Source organism: Ochotona curzoniae, unplaced genomic scaffold (assembly GCF_017591425.1).
Source record: "Ochotona curzoniae isolate NIBS_2020 unplaced genomic scaffold, NIBS_Ocur_1.0 scaffold_2476, whole genome shotgun sequence".
Lineage (NCBI taxonomy): Eukaryota > Metazoa > Chordata > Mammalia > Lagomorpha > Ochotonidae > Ochotona > Ochotona curzoniae.
This window is the reverse complement of record NW_024467095.1, coordinates 2147070-2165193: the sequence shown is the minus strand read 5'-3', so window position 1 is coordinate 2165193 and position 18124 is coordinate 2147070. Positions and strand designations below refer to the sequence as shown.

The 18124-nt window shown below is 42.0% G+C and overlaps 1 protein-coding gene across 3 annotated transcripts in view; it reads right to left on the bottom strand.

Moving 5' to 3' along the window:
- Window positions 1-18124, bottom strand: part of GRM8 (glutamate metabotropic receptor 8) — a 565201-nt gene that overhangs the window by 435173 nt on the left and 111904 nt on the right. For all 3 annotated transcript variants that reach the window (XM_041001985.1, XM_041001987.1, XM_041001986.1), the window contains one exon: window positions 5136-5352. In XM_041001985.1, the coding sequence (XP_040857919.1) occupies window positions 5136-5352 (217 nt within the window). The remainder of the gene's footprint in view (window positions 1-5135; window positions 5353-18124) is intronic.

Sequence of the window (18124 nt, the reverse complement as noted above, 5' to 3'; positions counted from 1 at the left end):
TTTTTGTTTATAAACCAAAGAAAAAAGCTTGAATATGCTATAGTACGTAAAACACGATCAGTGAAGATTTTCACCTGCATGCTAGAAACGAGATATCCATCCTCTACTGCTTCAACCTCACTAAAAGTAACATTTATACTCAGAAAATGAATCAATCACATTTGTTTCTGATACTGCCATTTCTAATACAATCCACCAATCCAACAACTCCAACAGTCACTTCCCACCCTGAGATCAAGATTCTGAATACAAACAATAGGCAGAAGCTTCCAGCATTTGCAAAATTTAAAAATGCCACACAGACTAGATTTGACAGATTCGGGCCTATTCTGCCCCCAGTAATGTATGCGGTGAGGACTTGAAGACCTGTCATCTTCAATAAGCCATTCACAAACATGATGCCTGATTAAAGAAGGAGTATCACCATACCGTGCAGGCCCACAATGTGAAGACAACCCTTTAACATATTCTTTTTATCTTCAAAGACAAAGCTTTATTTTCCTTGCCCCTCTTAATGATAGTGGTAGCATTAACATTTATTATCCTGTCTTCTTTTTAAAAATAGCATAATAAGGTAAGACAAAGAACTGAAAGAACCTGTCTAAAGGCTCAGGAAAATCATTTGTTGAATCACAAGCTACAAACCCCAGAGCTTATGATGGAAAATCTTAAGTGAATATTATCACTCCCTTTATTATAATATCAATACAGTTAGATACAGGATAATTTAGAAAGGATAAATAGAGGATGGTGGTCCTCACTAGCAGGGTGTGTAACTCCAGTGATGTTTAAGCTTAATTGAGCAGAAACCAAATGATTCACTTCCCAACAAGCCAAAAGAGACCAAAAGGGCAAGTAGAAATAGATTTAGTTTCAGAACTTTCTGGATGTTCATCATCTTCCAGATATCAAAAAGAGAAACTCGTTTGTAGTATGCAAAGCAGGGCAGTTGTACACCTAATATACTTACTAGCCCATTTTACTCCTACAGGGATCCTGTTGGCTACATAGAAGTCTACAAAACCAGACACTCAGATACAATAGGTTATTCCAATACAGAACCATGAATTACTAATGAGGTCATTTCGTCCCACAAAGCAGTAACAATTGTGAAAGAACCTGTGAACTAGTTAGATTTGTACACTTCATTAACCCAGTACCATTCACTCGGGTCCCTTTCTTCCTTGTTGTTAACTTGTCCTCTTGTCCTACCTCCCAACCTCGTCAAGAAAGCTAAGGCCAAGTACAGTCTTCTTCACTGTCACTCCCGGTAAGAAGCTGAACTGTCTCCCAAGACAGACGTGAAAACACTAACCTCAGTACCTCAGAATGGGGGGTGGGGAAGACCCATCACAGATGAGAACAGTTGAGATCACACTAGATAGTTACAGACCTTTAACTCGATATCCATTTCTTTCAATCCAGAACTCTCCTAGGAAGAGAGGACACAGAACCAAGACCAAGGATGGCTATGTGGTGATGGAAACAGATGGTAGGGGTGTCTTTAAACAGGAATACCAAGTACTGCTGGTAAACATTAAAAATAACAAGAAAAGGCTCTCCATCAGGTTTTAGAAGCAGATGGCTCTACCAACTCTTTGATCTCCATTTCTAGGCTCCCAAGTGATGAGACAGTCAATTTCTACTATTTCAAGCTACCTAGGTGGTAGTATTTTTGCTATAGCTGCCCTGGGAAATCAAAATGCCTATTTTCAAGGACACAACTTGATCGTCTCCCACTTTACCAACCACTATCAGCTATGCCTCTGACAAAATTCCTGTTCTCCAGGAAAAACTGCTCAATATCCCAGAATGTTTGCTACACAACCCCTATTAGCTCCTATTCTGCAAGCCCTCTTCAAACTACGCTGAGAGTCCTCCCATGGCGCTAAGCCATCAAGAAGATATGCAGTCATACTCAGCTTCTCGTGGTTACACCTCTCACATTAACACCATGGGAGTCTCACCAAGCATCTCTCTTCACACCCTTTACTAATACTTCCCTCCCACCCGATCACCTTGAAAAGGAGTGGCAGATCCTTGTCAATGCCTGCTGGACTCAGACTAACATCCTCACTTTCCCAATAAGATATGTGCTGGTACTTATTTATTATTGTTATTATTCATGAAATCCATGCTTCCACAACCACCTTTCCATGAAATCTATGTATCCATTCTGCTACCACTTTTCCATTTCATCATCCTTTCCTGGTTATTGAGTTTCCCTTCCCCTACTTGCCCAAATATGGAATTTAAACTTTAATTTTTTCCTTACCCTTAAGCTCTGAATTCAGTTTAGTTTTCAAATTCTATCAAGTCTACGTCAGACATCTTTCACATTTGTCTCTGCTTTCCAGGATCATTGCCCCTAGATTAGACCAAGACTGATGACTAGGGTGTATGACTAACTGGTCTCCCCATTTTGAACTTTTCATTAACACCATCTCAAATACATATTCTTATATGGTCATCTTTCCTCAGCAGTTTCCTCCACGTAGCTAGAAAACTGAGGGTAAAATGAATCCCCTATGATTTGAAATACTCAACTGTTTGATTCAAACCTCGCCATCCTGGCTCTCAAGTAACTACACAAACAACACTGGAAACTGTGCTCTTTGCTTACCAACATGTTGTTCTTTGTTAAGGTTTAAGAAAAAAAATCCTACAATCAAGAAATTGTGTGAGCTAACAGTGTAAGAGCTCTAAAAGCGCCATCACTGACCAATGAGCTTCATTCTCCCGAATTCACAAGGAACTTCTCAAAGAGTCCTATTTGCTAGGATGGAAAATGTTTTCCTCAAACTGTACAAGCTATTTGTTACTACAAAGACTTTCATTTCACTGTCATTCTGTTATCATCTGTCTTAATTATTCAGAGACAAGACACAGGGAGCTCACTTTTTTAGCAATCCATGTTACAAAGGAGAAAAATTCAGAGTATGGGAACACTTATTGCCTTGGAAAAATAATTTTAGTAATAGGCACACACTCCAGAAAAATGAATTTATAATTCTCAATCAAGTCGAATTTTTTAAATACACACTACTAACATGGTGACAGATGTCATCAATGTTGTAGTAATAGCAGCAAATGTTACAGAACTAATGAATTTTCATTAGTGTCAGATAATTTCAGAATGGGTTAAGTTGCTACCATTTGCCATTCCCATTAATATCATTGTCATGTAAAAGGTTTAATTTCCAGCTATTTTTGTTCTAGATAAAATCTTTGTCATTACAATGAGGGATGCTTTTGATATTTAATATATTCCATGACATACTCTAGTGTGGTAGTAATTTGGCCTTTTCAGCATTCTGCATATTAATTGACATTCCAGCCCTTCCACTGCCTAGATCAGTGAGAACTGAAATAGAATGGACATCCAATCAAGTCAGAGTATCAACACAGAAGAAACATGCGCATCTCTAATCAGAAGCATACACAAGGCACTGCAATTATTTTCTCTCAATACCAAGAACCAAGATAGAAACAGGAATACTGAACAGCACCATCCAAGTTCGTCCATGTAACATTTCTGAGATACAGCCGTGCACCCTCTGACAACTCTTATCTCAGTCAAAAAACTGCACTCACTCATCTTTGACAATGCACTTCAATAGTTGGCTAAATATGTCCTGTACCAAATTTCACATTAATCTGCTTCCTATACACAAAATGAGTCCCAGCAACAGAATGTCCAGGAACATTCTAGAAAAGTTCCAAAATCTTTTTTCTGCTGAAATTTGCTCAGAACTGGTGTCAGTTGCTTATGAAGAGCACTGGTCTTGTTTCCAGAGCTATTTTCATTTCAGTGGGCATTTTCTTCAAAGATTAACTTGGGATTTTTATCCAAGAAGATAGTTTTTCATATTTTACAATTCAATTGAATGCTTTGAATCATTCATACAGCACTACTGATCAGATTTAAGATTCTAAAGAACAATTATAGCCTCATGATCATTTAGTGCGAATGTGAGCATTTGTCTCATTAAATCCATTAAGCCTATATGCCCAGCCAAACTAGACCTTTCCCACACTCTGCAGTACAACAACCGCAGAACAAACGTCAAATAGTCAACACCGTATACAATAAACACCCACAGCTTGCTATGTACAAAGGACAGAGCTCAGTTATCTGAGAGTCTTGAGTAAAAATTTTAGTTCAACTTTACTCTTTGTTCTTGATATTATGGTTAAGCCCAAATCACATGATCTATTCCAAAGTTGCAGCCTTTAAGACAATGGATTTATCTACATAATTTCTTTCAGGTCCAGGTTGATATAAAACAGATAATAGCCACTTTATTCATTCTACAAACCACTGCACCTATTTTTTATAGAAAAAAAATCTATAAATTAAGTTCACTCTTAATAATGCTGGTATTTAATAGTAGTGATACATTTCCTTTCACCTGTGAAGACACTTCTAGTCACTTGACGAGGTCTGCGGTCTACTTTGGGTTTTTTGCATTCTGCTGACAGATTTACAACCTCACAAGGAAACACATGGGGAGACGCCTGCGGGGGTCTGGTTAAGCACCTTCAAAGATGCCCAGGACACAAGTCATCAACATCTCATTCTAACTGTGTACATGATGCCCTTCACTGCACCATAAGCTTCAAAGATTTAGATAATAAAAATGCAAAAGGTATGACAGTAAGAACACCACTTAGGTCGATAGCCTTGGGGCTACTCCAGTATTGCTTTATAATGATTACTAGTCTTAGTCCCTCTAGTGTTGGGCAATAAATTCAAATGACCTTTTAATTTAATGACTTAGTAATGTAAACTTCCACCTAGAACAATCAAACATTTTGCCATTATTTCAAATTTACAGAGGCTGTAATGTGCCAGCCAACTCCCTTGTCAAAACAGATAACTTGGAAAAAAAAATGTCCACTTGTGTCAGGAGCTAGCTCTATTTCTTATATCAGCACTGAAGTGCCATCCTGGTGGGCCTACAAACAAAACCAGACCATTGCACATCTGCCAGCTCCCCTCTATAGTGGACTGTCAGCACAGTATGCCTGAGGCCGTTCTGATTATCGCGCACAGAAAAGAAATCCCTTGGAGATGCTCAGAGTTCATCAACTAATGTGTGCACAAACCCCCCATCTGATCAACACCTGCTTACCCATCTCCCTGGATATCTGGGTGAAGGCCTCCACACCGCTCTCCCCGTAGTTCCCCTCAGAAGCCAGAGTTGATACGTAATTCCAACCCAGAGCCGTCACAATGTCCACCATGGCTTGCGCTTGGTAGGAATCAGGCGGCACCACTCGGGAGAAGAAGTCGTACCTGGTGTTATCGCTCAGCTCTGGGGCTGTGGATGCATAGCTGATTTGAGGTATCTGCAAAGCAAACAACAGCTCAGTTCAACCTTTGTGGAACCCACAAGAAAGAACTCAAGCCAGGTAGCAAGGTTTAATGGGATAGGGCAACCATCAGGATGAAAAAGCACTTCTGATCTGAGGAAACACCTGGTTACGTGGATGGGGCAAAGCACGGCCATCCAGTTTAATGAAGAGATACAACTGACAGGCCAGGTGGCACCTCAGCCAAGACAGCACAGCTGAGAGCTCAGTCTTCATCCAGACTGGTTCTTATTAGGGCAAGTGCCCAGCTCTTCCCTGTTCATCCTTCTCCCTTGCCACTCCAGATGTGAAACAGGGAAAATCCTTCCCCAATTCTGTTTAGCTTTGTTTTGATACGGTGTTGGCACTGGGCAGGGCAGATTCTCCTGGGAATCCTTTCTGGGGCTGAAGGCTAGAGTGACCTGTGAAGGCATCAGTGACGTGGCCAGCACTGTGGCATGGCAAGCAAAGCCACTGCTTGTGATGCCGGCTTCCCATCTGAATGCAGGTTCCAGTCCCAGCTGCTCTACTTCCAAGCCATCTCCCTGCTACTGTGTGCAAGAAGGCCCAGAAAAATGGCGCAAATCTTGACACCCACCCTTGCACCTACATGGGGGATCTGGAAGCAGCTTTGACCTCCTGACTTCAAACCGGCCCAGGTGGTTCGTCCACGAAACCCCCAATGGTGGTGGCAGGGGCAAGGGGGTAAGCCAGCAGAAAGAAGATCTGTCTCCCTCTCTAACTATGATTTTTAAATAAATAAACCTTTAATAAGCAAAGTTACTGTGATATTGATAGGAGTTCTTAGTGTAAAATACAGGGTTGTGTCCAAGCCCTGCTTGCAAGACTTCCAGAGGTTATAATGTTCTTTCCTGAAGGTACCTTGTTTTCCTTCATCTCCTTGCATACACATAGGCTACTTTTTTCCTTCTTACATAACAGAGGGGTAATAATTGTGCCAAGACACTCTGACAACATAGTACCAGAAACCCAGACACATGAACCTTAAGGTCCTATATGGCTATATGCCCACCAACCTAATTAGAACACTTTGGAAGCATCTGTGGGCACTTTCTTCTAACACACAATGCATCTAAATAGCAAGACAGAATGTAGTTTTGCTTGAGGGCCCACTGTTTCTGAAGCCAAAGCAAAACATTAGCTTGGTGGATTTCCTTTACTCTGTACATAATAGATTCTAGTGCAGAAATGAAAGTGCAATATACACATAAGAAAAGGTCACTTTTGAAATTCCTTGGCATTAGGATACAAAGGCCATAGGACGACTAACACTTCAAGATGAGATTTTTACTCATGATACATTTGAATCTAAATGCAGCGTGATTTGTACATTTTATCATCTTAAAACTATTTGCTTCTCAGTTGACACACTATTCCGAGAATCAACAAATACATAGGAATGGATGGGGAGGATGAGTTACTTAATGTAGCAGGTAAGATGCTGCTGGAAAGAGCTGTATCAGAGTGCTGTGAGTCCCAGCTCGACTTCCTACCCAGTTTCCTGGGAGATTGGGATTAGGGTCAGGCTGCCAACCACATGGCAGAGCTGGGTTCAGTTCCGGGCTCCTGGCCTCCACTCGACTCAGCCCAGTGTCAGGGCATGAGGATTGTCAGGCTGAAGCTCTCTAGCTCACCAATAAAGGAAAAATCACATTTCAAAATAGGTTTGGGAATATCATGTACCCTCTAACAATCTCTTGCTGTACCTCTACTCGACATTCTAAAGACTTAATTCTAAAAAACTGTCACATTTCTGGACAGTGAATTGCCACAAATTTTTCAAAATGAGAAATCCTATGTAAATGGCTCAACCATTTTGGAGGGCGAGTTATGCAGTTACATGCTACTGCTGCCATGCTGGGATGTGGGTCAAAGTCCAGAAGAAAATGACTCCAAGATGCCCTAGGTCAGGTTACCTGCTTGGAAAAGCAAGTTTGACTTGAACATAAAGCGACCAACTCTACCATATCCAACAGTTAATGCCAGTGCTCAAAGAGGTTGTCAAAAAGGTGTGGTTTAGCCTTCATACACAGGGTCACCTGTCCTGGGATCTAAGGTCACCCATGCCTTCTGCCAGGACGATGCCCAGCCCACATGAAAGCTCTCATCACACTACTGATGTTTCAGAAAAGCTCTCTGCATTTGGAAAGCTTTAAGCAATATGCTTGCTAGTCTGGCATGATGGGGGGGGGGGGGATATACACGTCACAGAGCAGTCTACATCGGGGCCAGTGAGGAGACGCTGAAATTCCCAGCACACTGAAGTCCCAGTTACACAGAGGCAGTAGCAGAATGTCTCTGGAACTCTCCAGAGTCCTAACTCATCTGCTGTGCTTCTGTAACCTCTATCCACCTACAGGTAAGAATGATTATTCATTCTACCTTAGTTAACCTCCAATTCTCTTGGTCCTACTCTCCTGGTGGAAACCATGTGTACGTAGTACCAATGCTGTGGGACCATGAAATGGTCTGTCCTTTGTCCTGTCTGCCAAGTACACTGGCTCTATCTTGACTGATTTGTTCTCTTCAGTAAGAACTCTGCTGCAAACCTTAAATCATAGATCAAATCCCAGCTGCTTTTACATTTTATGCTAAAGGATTTGGGAAAAGGACCACGGATGGCTCAAGTAAGATCCATCTGTTACTAAGTGAAACTTTCTCAAACAAAGGTATCTGCATGCCTAGATCCTAAGAGAACAGCTAGATTCATACTTAAAGGAAATGTGTGTGTGTGTGTGTGTGTGTGTGTGTGTGTGTGTGTGTGTGTGTGTGTGTGTGTGTTAAAGAGGAAGAGAGGCAAGAGAATGGAAACGAATTCTATAGCACATGCTATCAGACCTTACTATTTGGAGACATAATCCTCCCACTTCCCTCGTTCCTCAAGTCCAGTGGTAAAATGCCTTCCACATCCCTCTCCCTTTCTGTGGTAATGAGCCACCTCTTTCTAAAAATGAACAGGAAGTGTGAAAACTGAGTGTTTGAAACCAAAACTAATTATCTCAAATTACTACCTTCAGTCAGTCACTTTCAGGGCTGTTTAATTAGCAGTCAGCATCCTGTATAGGATTAATTAAACAGGTGTAAAGGGTATATAAAACAAAAGTGCAGATAGAAGATGGTTTGATTAATTTAGTAATGGACTTTCTCCCTGAATATGCAAGAAAGTGACGTGAGAAAGTGTTGGTATCTTGATTTGTCCATTTTCTGCTATGCTGAAATCTACAACAGTACACATTGGGGTACACTGATAGTATTTCAAAGCAACTTCATGTTGTTACAAAGTCACAGCCCATTGTTCTGTGGCAGGTCACCATGCATTAATTTCAGTATTCTCTGATATTCCCATAATTCTCAAATTAGACCCCCTACTGGCAACTAACAGAAAGTAAGACTTAAGGTTTATTTTTCCCCCACATCAAATCTACCCACAATACTGCCCTTTAACCCTTTAAACTTCAGCAACAAGAAACCACCACCAAGTGGCAAACAGGCCAGAGAACAGAATCAGTGAAGGAAGGAAGGAAAACATACTGACAAAAAAAGGTTTCCAAAATCATCTTTCATCTGTTACCTTGACTTTCTAATGAACAAATAGCCTTAATGTACTTCTTAACTCCAATTTTATGGTTGAAAGTATAAAACCCAGTTTCTTTGGTTTGGCTCAAAGCCCCTAACACTATGCATACCATCCCACTGCCCTGCCCAGCATCTCCTTGCCATATGCTGACAATCTGTGTCCTGGACCACACCATTCCCTGCAGAGGGGCAGGATCTACTGTCTTCCTCCTGACTGTCTACACATTTTTCAAAATCTACCTCCAACATCTCCTCCTTCCTACCAGGCTCAGCTACCTTCTGCAGTTCCTCCCTCCCATAAACCCATTGTCTGGCCTTAGTATCATCATGGCCTGCTGGATTTTGTCCCTCAACACTAAACAGAGTCTTGCCTGTTTGGCACCTCCAACACAGTAAGTGCTCAATGAATGCTTACAGGTGACTCATGAACTGTAGCGGCAATTCAGTGCAGTCTCCCTTCCTCTTACCCCCTCCCCTGAGTGTTACCAAACCTCTGTGTATTTCCCCATGAACCCTATTCAAGCCTGCCCCACCTGCTCCACCATGCGTGATTGGGCCTACATGGTTTGCATGCCTCTGGAGCCAAGCTTGCCAAAGGGAGGCACAAGCAGGGCATGGGAGGGCAGGAGACAGAGGTCCAAGTATTGGTTCATCCCTCGGCCCTCGGTGTCCCTCCTCCCAAGCCCTCTCCCATAGCTAAAGCTCTTGCCTCATTCTGTGATCAATCTCAGCTTTTACCATTGTACATACTCTACTAGTGCTATGTCCAAATACTTCTTCAATTTAGCTCCTTTCACTGGGCCCACCCTCACCTCTGGAGTGTTCCAGAAGAATCATTAATGGGCTAATAATGGGTCTGTGACGAAAGGATGATCCCCACTTTGCCCTCTGCCCCCAACTTCACCGTGCTCTGCCTCTCTAGCCACTCTCCACCCACTTTCCTTTTCACCATTCTCCATTCCTGTCCTCACATGACTTTTTCCTTCACCGTCTCTTCCAAAAGCTTAAGGTAGCAAATTGCATATCTGAACACACCTGTCACTTTGTTCTCAATTTCTCACTTTCCTTGTGCTGATATTTTATAAGATTCTGTGTGCTTAAAATACAGTCACATTTTCATGACCCAAATAAAGCATTTTTCAGGCAATTAATTACACAATTTAGGACATCTATACCACACCTCCCATAATCACTTTAGCTTCTGCTTTTCTCAGCTTGTTTAGGAAAACATTTTTCTCCTATACAGCCTTACTTCAGCCCAATGGTAAGGGAATTCCTGCACCCCACCAACACTTTCTTCTGGGGGAGTCCCAGAGTGAGTATCTCCTATTTAGCTTTTCATTGCCGTTTATTTACTCATTGTGAAGAGAAGCTAAACTGGAGATCAGGATTTCATGTTTATTCAGCAACAATAAATATCAAGGACAGGCATTGTGGCATCACAGGTGAAGCCACCACCTGTGACATGGGCCTCTCACAAAGTACCCGTTCACATCATGGTTGACATAGTTCTGATCCATTTTCTATAACCTTGTCTGGGAGTTCTGTGGAAAATATCCCAAGCGCTTGGGATCCTGCTACGAACTAGACAGTCAGGATGGAATTCCTGGATCCCAAGCTTTGGCCCGGCAGCCCGGGCTGCTGCAGCTAGTTGAGGAGCCAGTCAGCTGACGGAAGATGTCTCTTTCTCACTCTGCCATGAGGTCCTTCAGAGAAACAAGTGAATGAATGGATAGCCGACTCTCGATTTATTCCCTGACCTCACAACACACGTCCTAGGCTTCTCGTCTCCACATGGCCAGGAGCATCACCTGCTTCTGCCTGCATTCTTCCTGAACGCGAACATGAGGGAGACCTCAAGTCCATGCCCCAAGTCTTCCGGGTCAAAGTTAGGGCCCAAGGATGAGAAGCCAGGGAGCAAGAGACACTGTTGGCTCAGACTCCACTTGAATTCTCTCCGATCCAGACATTAATGCATAGCCACGTGTCTGCAGAGATGTTTTGTTCTTGCCCAACAGGAAATAAAGCTAATTAATCAATCTAAATTCAACCAGTTGTTCTGCGAACCTTGGACTTGCAATTCTAACAGATTTCAAAAATTTGATGTAGGATACTAAAATTCTATTCCAGAAAAAAATTTGCACTTGTTTTTAAAATAGAGAAAGAGTCCTGTACACTAGTGGGCATTTTCTACTTCTAGGCAGGGTCTCCAATTTGTTCATAGGCCCTGGGCCACCAGAACACGTGTCCAATTCCCAGGTTCCCTCGTGTCCTCCCTCCTCCCAATTGGCTGAATTTGACCACAACGTGCAGCTGCATTTGCTAACGGTGGAGCAAAGTCACCCCCAGAGAAGCCATTACTGTGTACTGTTCTCAAAGCCGTGATTTTTCTTCCTGTTTCCATTCTCGTTCTTCTCAAGTCCACGCAACTCCAGCAACCAAAGGGATGTTTCAGTAAAAGGAAAGTGTTAGAGTCCTGCATTCATTCCCTTCTCTCAGAATAAAAGCTTTGTCACAATCCTTTTATCTGGCATCAGCTTGCCTTCACCCCCACACACCTGAGCTGACCTCACCAGCTTCACTTTTGTTCCGTAAGCAGGCCAAGTCCTTTTTCTCCTCTAGGGTTCATGCTCATTACTCGGCTTTTCTCCAAATCCTTCCAGCCATTCCTCATTCTTTCAGCCTCATCTAAAATATCCCGCTCCTCAGAGACCTTTCCCGACTACCCCATTTTACAGTCTTCCCCTGTCACAATCACCTCTGTCACCCTACTTGTCTCCCTTACTCGTATGGCCTGAACTCATGTGTCCAAGCAGGAGCCTTCTGTGTTGTTTATAGATAAAACATGAGCTCCTACCACATAGTAGGAAACTAGCAGAGACTCACTGAGAGCAAAATAAATCGTTATGAAGCACCCTTTCCTTTGCTGCATGTACTTAGGCAAAGATTTTTCTATTGAACTATCCAAGTAAAAAGTCACCCATTTCCCATATTCTTTATTCAAAGATATGTTCAGCTACTGAAGCTTTTCATCAGTACAAGGTGTCCTTTTACCAAGTTACAGTGATTAAATTCCAAGTCCATAGCCCATCATGTCTGCCAGACTCATACTTGTTACTGGGGAAATCACACAATTGCCACAAACCTTCTGAAAAGTTAAGCCCGTGAAAACTGCATAGCCACCTGGCTAACACCTTGATGGCTATGACTTCAATTTTTCATTGAATAAAAAAACACATTTCAGTCCTTTTAAAACTTACTTGAGAAGCAGTTAGAAGAGAGAGGACGAGAGAGGGAGAGCAACATCCCCAAGCTACTGGTTCACTCTGCAAGTGCCCACAGGGTGCCAGCAGCCAGCAGGTGTGAGGAAGACAACAGAACACAACCAAAGTCTCCGTGTTGGTAGCAGGAACCCAAGGACTGGAGCCATCACTGCTGCCTTCCAGGGTATTCATTATCAAAACTGTGGAGCCAGAAGCTGCATCCAGGCACTTCAGTGAGACATGGATGTTCTAACCACTAGGCTAAAAGCCTGCCCCCCCATATTCCAAACACCAAGCAACAGGTGACTCAATTATCTTTTTCAGGAAGTCACACATTCTAGACAGACCTCAAAGTGCTTTCATCTCCCTCAGAGGAACTAGGTCCCTTCATAATGGCTCCTCTGAATACAGACTTGATTGAGAGGTCAAAAAGTGAGGGGAGGAGACAGACTCAACAATGCTCCAAGATGCTAACACATCAGGAATACTCTTCCATGGCCCAAGACTTCAATGGCTTCTTCACACCTTCCCAATGTTTGCATATCAAACATCTGTGGCAGTCTGAAACTTGACTCTCAGAAGGCAATTCTTCTCCATCTGTAGTCCAGTTTCTGGTTTGTCAAAGTGTCCACGGATGCTAAGAGAGCCCTGAGAAGGCCAGTAGTAAGCCAGTCAAAGAATGACTTGGAATCAGCCCCTTAGAATGGAAGTTGTGCCCAGCAAGTAAGGCTGTCTCTTTGGACATCCACTTCCACATCTTAGTGCTGGTTCAAGTCCTGGATGCTCTACTTCTGATCCATCTTGCTAGTGCAGCTAGGAAAGCAACAAGTGGTGAGCCAGGTACTTTGTTCCCTACCATGCAAGTGAGAGCTGGATGGAATTCCTGACATAGGCTGGTGCAGCCCTGGATGGTGCTGCTGTTTATGGAGTAAATCAATATTGAACACAGTCTCTCTCCCCTTCTTCCTTTCTCCCACCATCTCCCTCTTCATTTCTCCCCTGTCCCACCTTCCTCAGTGTGTCTCTTCCCCACTTGTCACTGCCTTAAAATAAATAGATCTGTTCTTTTAGAAGTGATAGTATACAGAAGTTCCCATTTGGGAAATATCTGAACTCAAGTTTTCATATAGAAGGTAACACCTGAGTCTCACACACACACAATCTCCACCATTAATTCCTATCAAAAAGATTCTATAGTATTTGCCTCAGGAAAGATCCTTGCTTGTTTAGTAATTGTTATGTCAGTGGTGGAGCCAGGTAGCAGGTTTCAATAGCACCACTTTTTCTGAAAAGGCCAGTTTGAAATGAGACTCTTCCTTGAGCAGGGTGCTTCACTCAACACTCCCCCTCAGTGACAAGGACTCTAGCAACAGTGACCACTCCAACCACTGCTCCATGCCACCTGCCCAGGGGAGAGATTTGTTGATGGACTCAGATCCAGAAATGCATGTTGATTAAAGCCATGCACTCTTTTCAGCCTGAACTGCTCTGTAGTGTTATTTGTGGCAGAAGTGTAAGTGCATCAGAACTGAGAACTGGGAATGAGAAGTCAACACCCAACAGTGTCCATCCTCCCAGCACTCCCCTGGCTTCCATGCTCCTCTTAACTTAATGGAAGCAAAATAAGGGAAGGGGGTGGGGAAGGGAAAAATATGAGGTAAGAGTCGAGTCTATGCCGAGTTTGCATCCATTCCCTTCAACACAAGATCTGCTTGCAATTCTAGCCACAGAGTGGACAGTCCTCACATCCATTCTGTGTGTACGAGTGAGTGCCAAATGTGAAACAGTCTCCACGTCTTTCCTGAGCTGGGGTCTCACTGATTCAGGAGTTTTAGACCCTTTTGTGTTTTGATATACAACAGGGCTTGGTAAAAGAAAGGTAAATGCAAGACTGAGGTGAGAATTGTGGAGGTTTAACAGATTTCATTGCACTGTATCTTCAACTTCCTCCATGTCTTCCCAGACTAAGCAGTTTTATCTACACACACATGCAGCTGTTTGCAACCCAGTGTCAACAGGGCCAGCATGCAGAATAAACACCGAACCCCCACCAGAACCTTCCTGTTAACACAGTCCCACTAACCAAGTCAACCACACAGGGAAGAGACAAGGCCAAGCCACTCTCACTCGGACCAGTAACTCAGATGGTTTTCCCTGAGACTTGAGCAGCAAGTATAAGGAAGATCAGGTTATAGATGGCATCCGTTCTTCAAAACATACGGGTGTTTTGTATCTGTGTGCCTGAGCATCACATTTACAAAGTGGTTTGTTAGTTCCAGATAACCATCTAATGAGCCCTAAGAATGTGTTTTCTCTCCCTTTTACTCAGGCATTTTCTAAACCACAGAAACAAGAAAACGAAAGGTACACTTACAGTCATACAAGCAGGCAAAATAGAGGGTCAGGTTTCAAAGCAAGGATCATGTGGAGAAGTTATAAGACACCATAATCCAGTAGGAATTCAAAGGTGGCAAACCCACAAGTAAATTATATCTGGACTTCTCCTGCACACATCTCATATTTATTGAGCCTACTGGAAGTCACAGGGCAGAAGACTAGCATTGTCTGCAGAGAGGAACCCCCAGGGCAGCAAGCAGAAGCAAACAGGGCTAGTCAAATACTTCAACTCAATTTAGCGTGGCTGTGCCGATTTTCCATGGTCAGTATTCTAATACATGATGATTCTAATACACTACTTTCAAGTAGTACTTCTGGCACAAAAACTGATAGAGATTTTAGATTGGATGATGAAAGCCCAACACTGCAATTGTGCCAATTAGGGATGCACATTGTGGCACAGTTGGCTAGACTTCTGATTACAGAGCCAGCATCCTGTCTAGGTGTTGGGCCAAGTTCCTGACGCTCTATTGCCTACCCAGCTCCCTGCTGACACACCGGAGCAAGCAGAACACACGTCCTCGGATCCCTGCCACAGATGTCGAAGACCCAGAAGCAGCTCCTGGTTTTGGTCTGACTTAGTCTCCATCATCGCAGCCATAAGGGAGCGAAACAGATGCAAGAACATGCTCCTTTTCTTTCCCTGTAACTGATTCTCACATAAATCTTTCAAATGAAAAGTTAGATCAAGTTCGAATTTCTTTAAAAAATTCAGGGCATACAATCCTTGAAGTACAATGACTCTAATGCAAATGGTAGTGACATTTGACTTTTAACTTGATTTAAAATGAAAGACAAGCAATCCATGAACATGAAAAAATCTACATATAAACAACCATAATTATATCCAATAAGATTAATAAACCTTTTTATACATCTGCTAATTACATTTTACAATGAGAAAGCACAACAGCTCCTAAGGGAAAGGCTTCCTTTAATCAATCCAGTTGCTGTCAGCATGGGGATTTGTAAATGTAAATACCCTACACATTCAGTCCAAAGTTTTAATAGCAAGTTGGATTTAAAGTATTTACTTTTTTAAAAGGGTACTTTAATTTTCCATGTAGATTTAATTATCTTGCTTATAGCTATCTTTTTTAAATAAAATGATAACACTATTTCCTTTAGAAAAGATAAATATTGCATATGTTTCTAATATCCATGTATTTCCATATACTGTGATTTCTAAAAGACTATAGCCATTGTATATGTAATATTGCACACATTCTTAAAAGGTTAATTCAGTACACGCACTTTTCCTGACTACTGGTTAAATTTAATGTCCTCTGAATAGTCACTTTTGGATTAATTCATTCAACAAATGAACTCCCACCAGGTGCCAGACGCCCTGACAGGCCCTAGGGATAGGACGGCAAACATGCTCCTCCACCTCCACAGAACATGTGGCGAAACAGAAAAGACAGGTATTAGACAATTAGCCAAATGAACATTTAACGGCAACTGAAATGCATGCTAGCAAAGCGGAATACAGCAGAGCTTCAAGGTCACTGACCTGTCCAGGGGGAAAAAGGCAGGCAGTCCTGACAAGGTGACACTGAGCTGACAAACGGCGAGTGAGGAAAAGCAGCAAACATGTAACTCACAGGTCGTCTCGCACTTCAGCCCTCCTTCAGGTGTGTGCAATGCTCCATTTGTAAAAGTAGGCAGGAACACTTGACCAAGAGGTATTTGACATTACATTTGCAAAGGCTGAATAATATTGAATCCAAGACTATCATTTTTCATGATTTGTACAGGTGTATTTTTTATTTCTTATTCTTGACTGACCCATTGTAACTACATATTTATGGGACATGGATGATGCTTAAATAGACACACACAGTTTAACAAACAGATCTGGGCAACTAGCTTATATCCACCATCTTGAGCATTTTTATTTCTTTGTGATGAATCCTCTCCTCTAGCTATTTCGAACTAGAATACATTGTGGTCAACTAACCACTCCAAAATACATTTTCAAGTCATATACAAAATCTGAGTATTTATACCAACCTCTTATGGAAAAAAAGCTAAAAATAGTGATTGGGCTTACAGTGAAATTGTCAGGTAAGACAACTCTATCACACCCAAATTCTACTCTATATCGTAATAGCTGGATTAGATTTCCAGCTCTGGTTACTGCCAGCACAGACCCTGGGAGGCAACCGGGGATGGCTCATGCAGTTGGATTACTGCCATGCACAGCAGCTGCATCTCCAGCTCCTGGTATGGCCTTGGACCAGCCCCTGCATTTTAGGCACTTGAAAAGGAAGCCAGCAAGTAATAGTTTTTCCATTTCCCTTCCCTCTTCCCTCCTTCTCTAATAAATACACAGGAAGGGTAAGGAGTAAATGAACACATGATGGATAGATGCAGGATAATCATATTTAATGAATACAGAGCAATTAAGTCCATTCAAGAGGAAAACTTAGACAAGAGCCCACATCAAGGGCAGAAGATTATATACTAATATTTATTTCCTTAGGAAAGAGGGGAAAGAAAGATGAAATGGACAGATATCTCTTAGACAAGGAAAGGCTTTTGGGTAACATTTTAAAATACATGAAAAGCATGTTGCAACTCATCCTGGAAGATAATCTTATTTTTATAAAATACATGTATTTTCTGAACGTCTCGAGAAGGAGAGAAATCAACAGATATGTCTGCTGCAGAGCTCTCTGCTCGGTGGCCCAGCATCCCAGGGAGACACAAACAATGTCATTCCCAACTTCATTATTTCTAACTATTACTGCCAGGACTCCACTGCATTCCAGATTAAAAGATACCTTTTTGATAACTTTTTTGACAAAGTTTTCAAGCAGCCTGGGAATTCAAAATAAAATCCTCCTGCATTATTTTTTTGAAGAGGCAAGAAAAAATTCTGGTTTGAGCTGCTTAAAATGGTGAAAATTTTCCATACAGTGGTTTTCTTATACGAACACCAAAAAATGATTCATTACAATTTGTTATAATAGAAAAGCAAAATGATGTTGTGGCACTTTCTTAGCATCATTTGCTAAACCACTTACAGTGTTTAACTCCCCCACCCACTCATTCCCATCAGTGCTGACTAGGAACTATCACCTAACATTGAATTTTCTTTTGCTGCTGATCTCCTTGCTGTGCAATCACCAGAGTGGTTCAATTTTCCCCCAAGCATGTCAGCATTAAAACATTAAAATATAAAAAGTTAGTAATTATAACAACTTGAAGTCAATAAACCTTAAGCCGGCAAATATTCCATTTAGACTGGCATCTTGCCACTCAATAAAATAGGATGTGAATCCTGCGAATAAGGCAGAATGTTGGTAATTTCCCTGTGCAAGTTTCATGTTGGCAAGTTCTTGGATTTTCAGTCATTGTCCCCACCCACTAACAATCTCATCTTCGTCATGTTTTATCCACCAACTGGAATTCGGAGACTAATTCTGGATGTCTAATAACCTTTCCCTTCCTTCCTGTTACCTAATTTGATGAACCCAGTTGAAAAATGTACACAGGAAGTAGTGCTG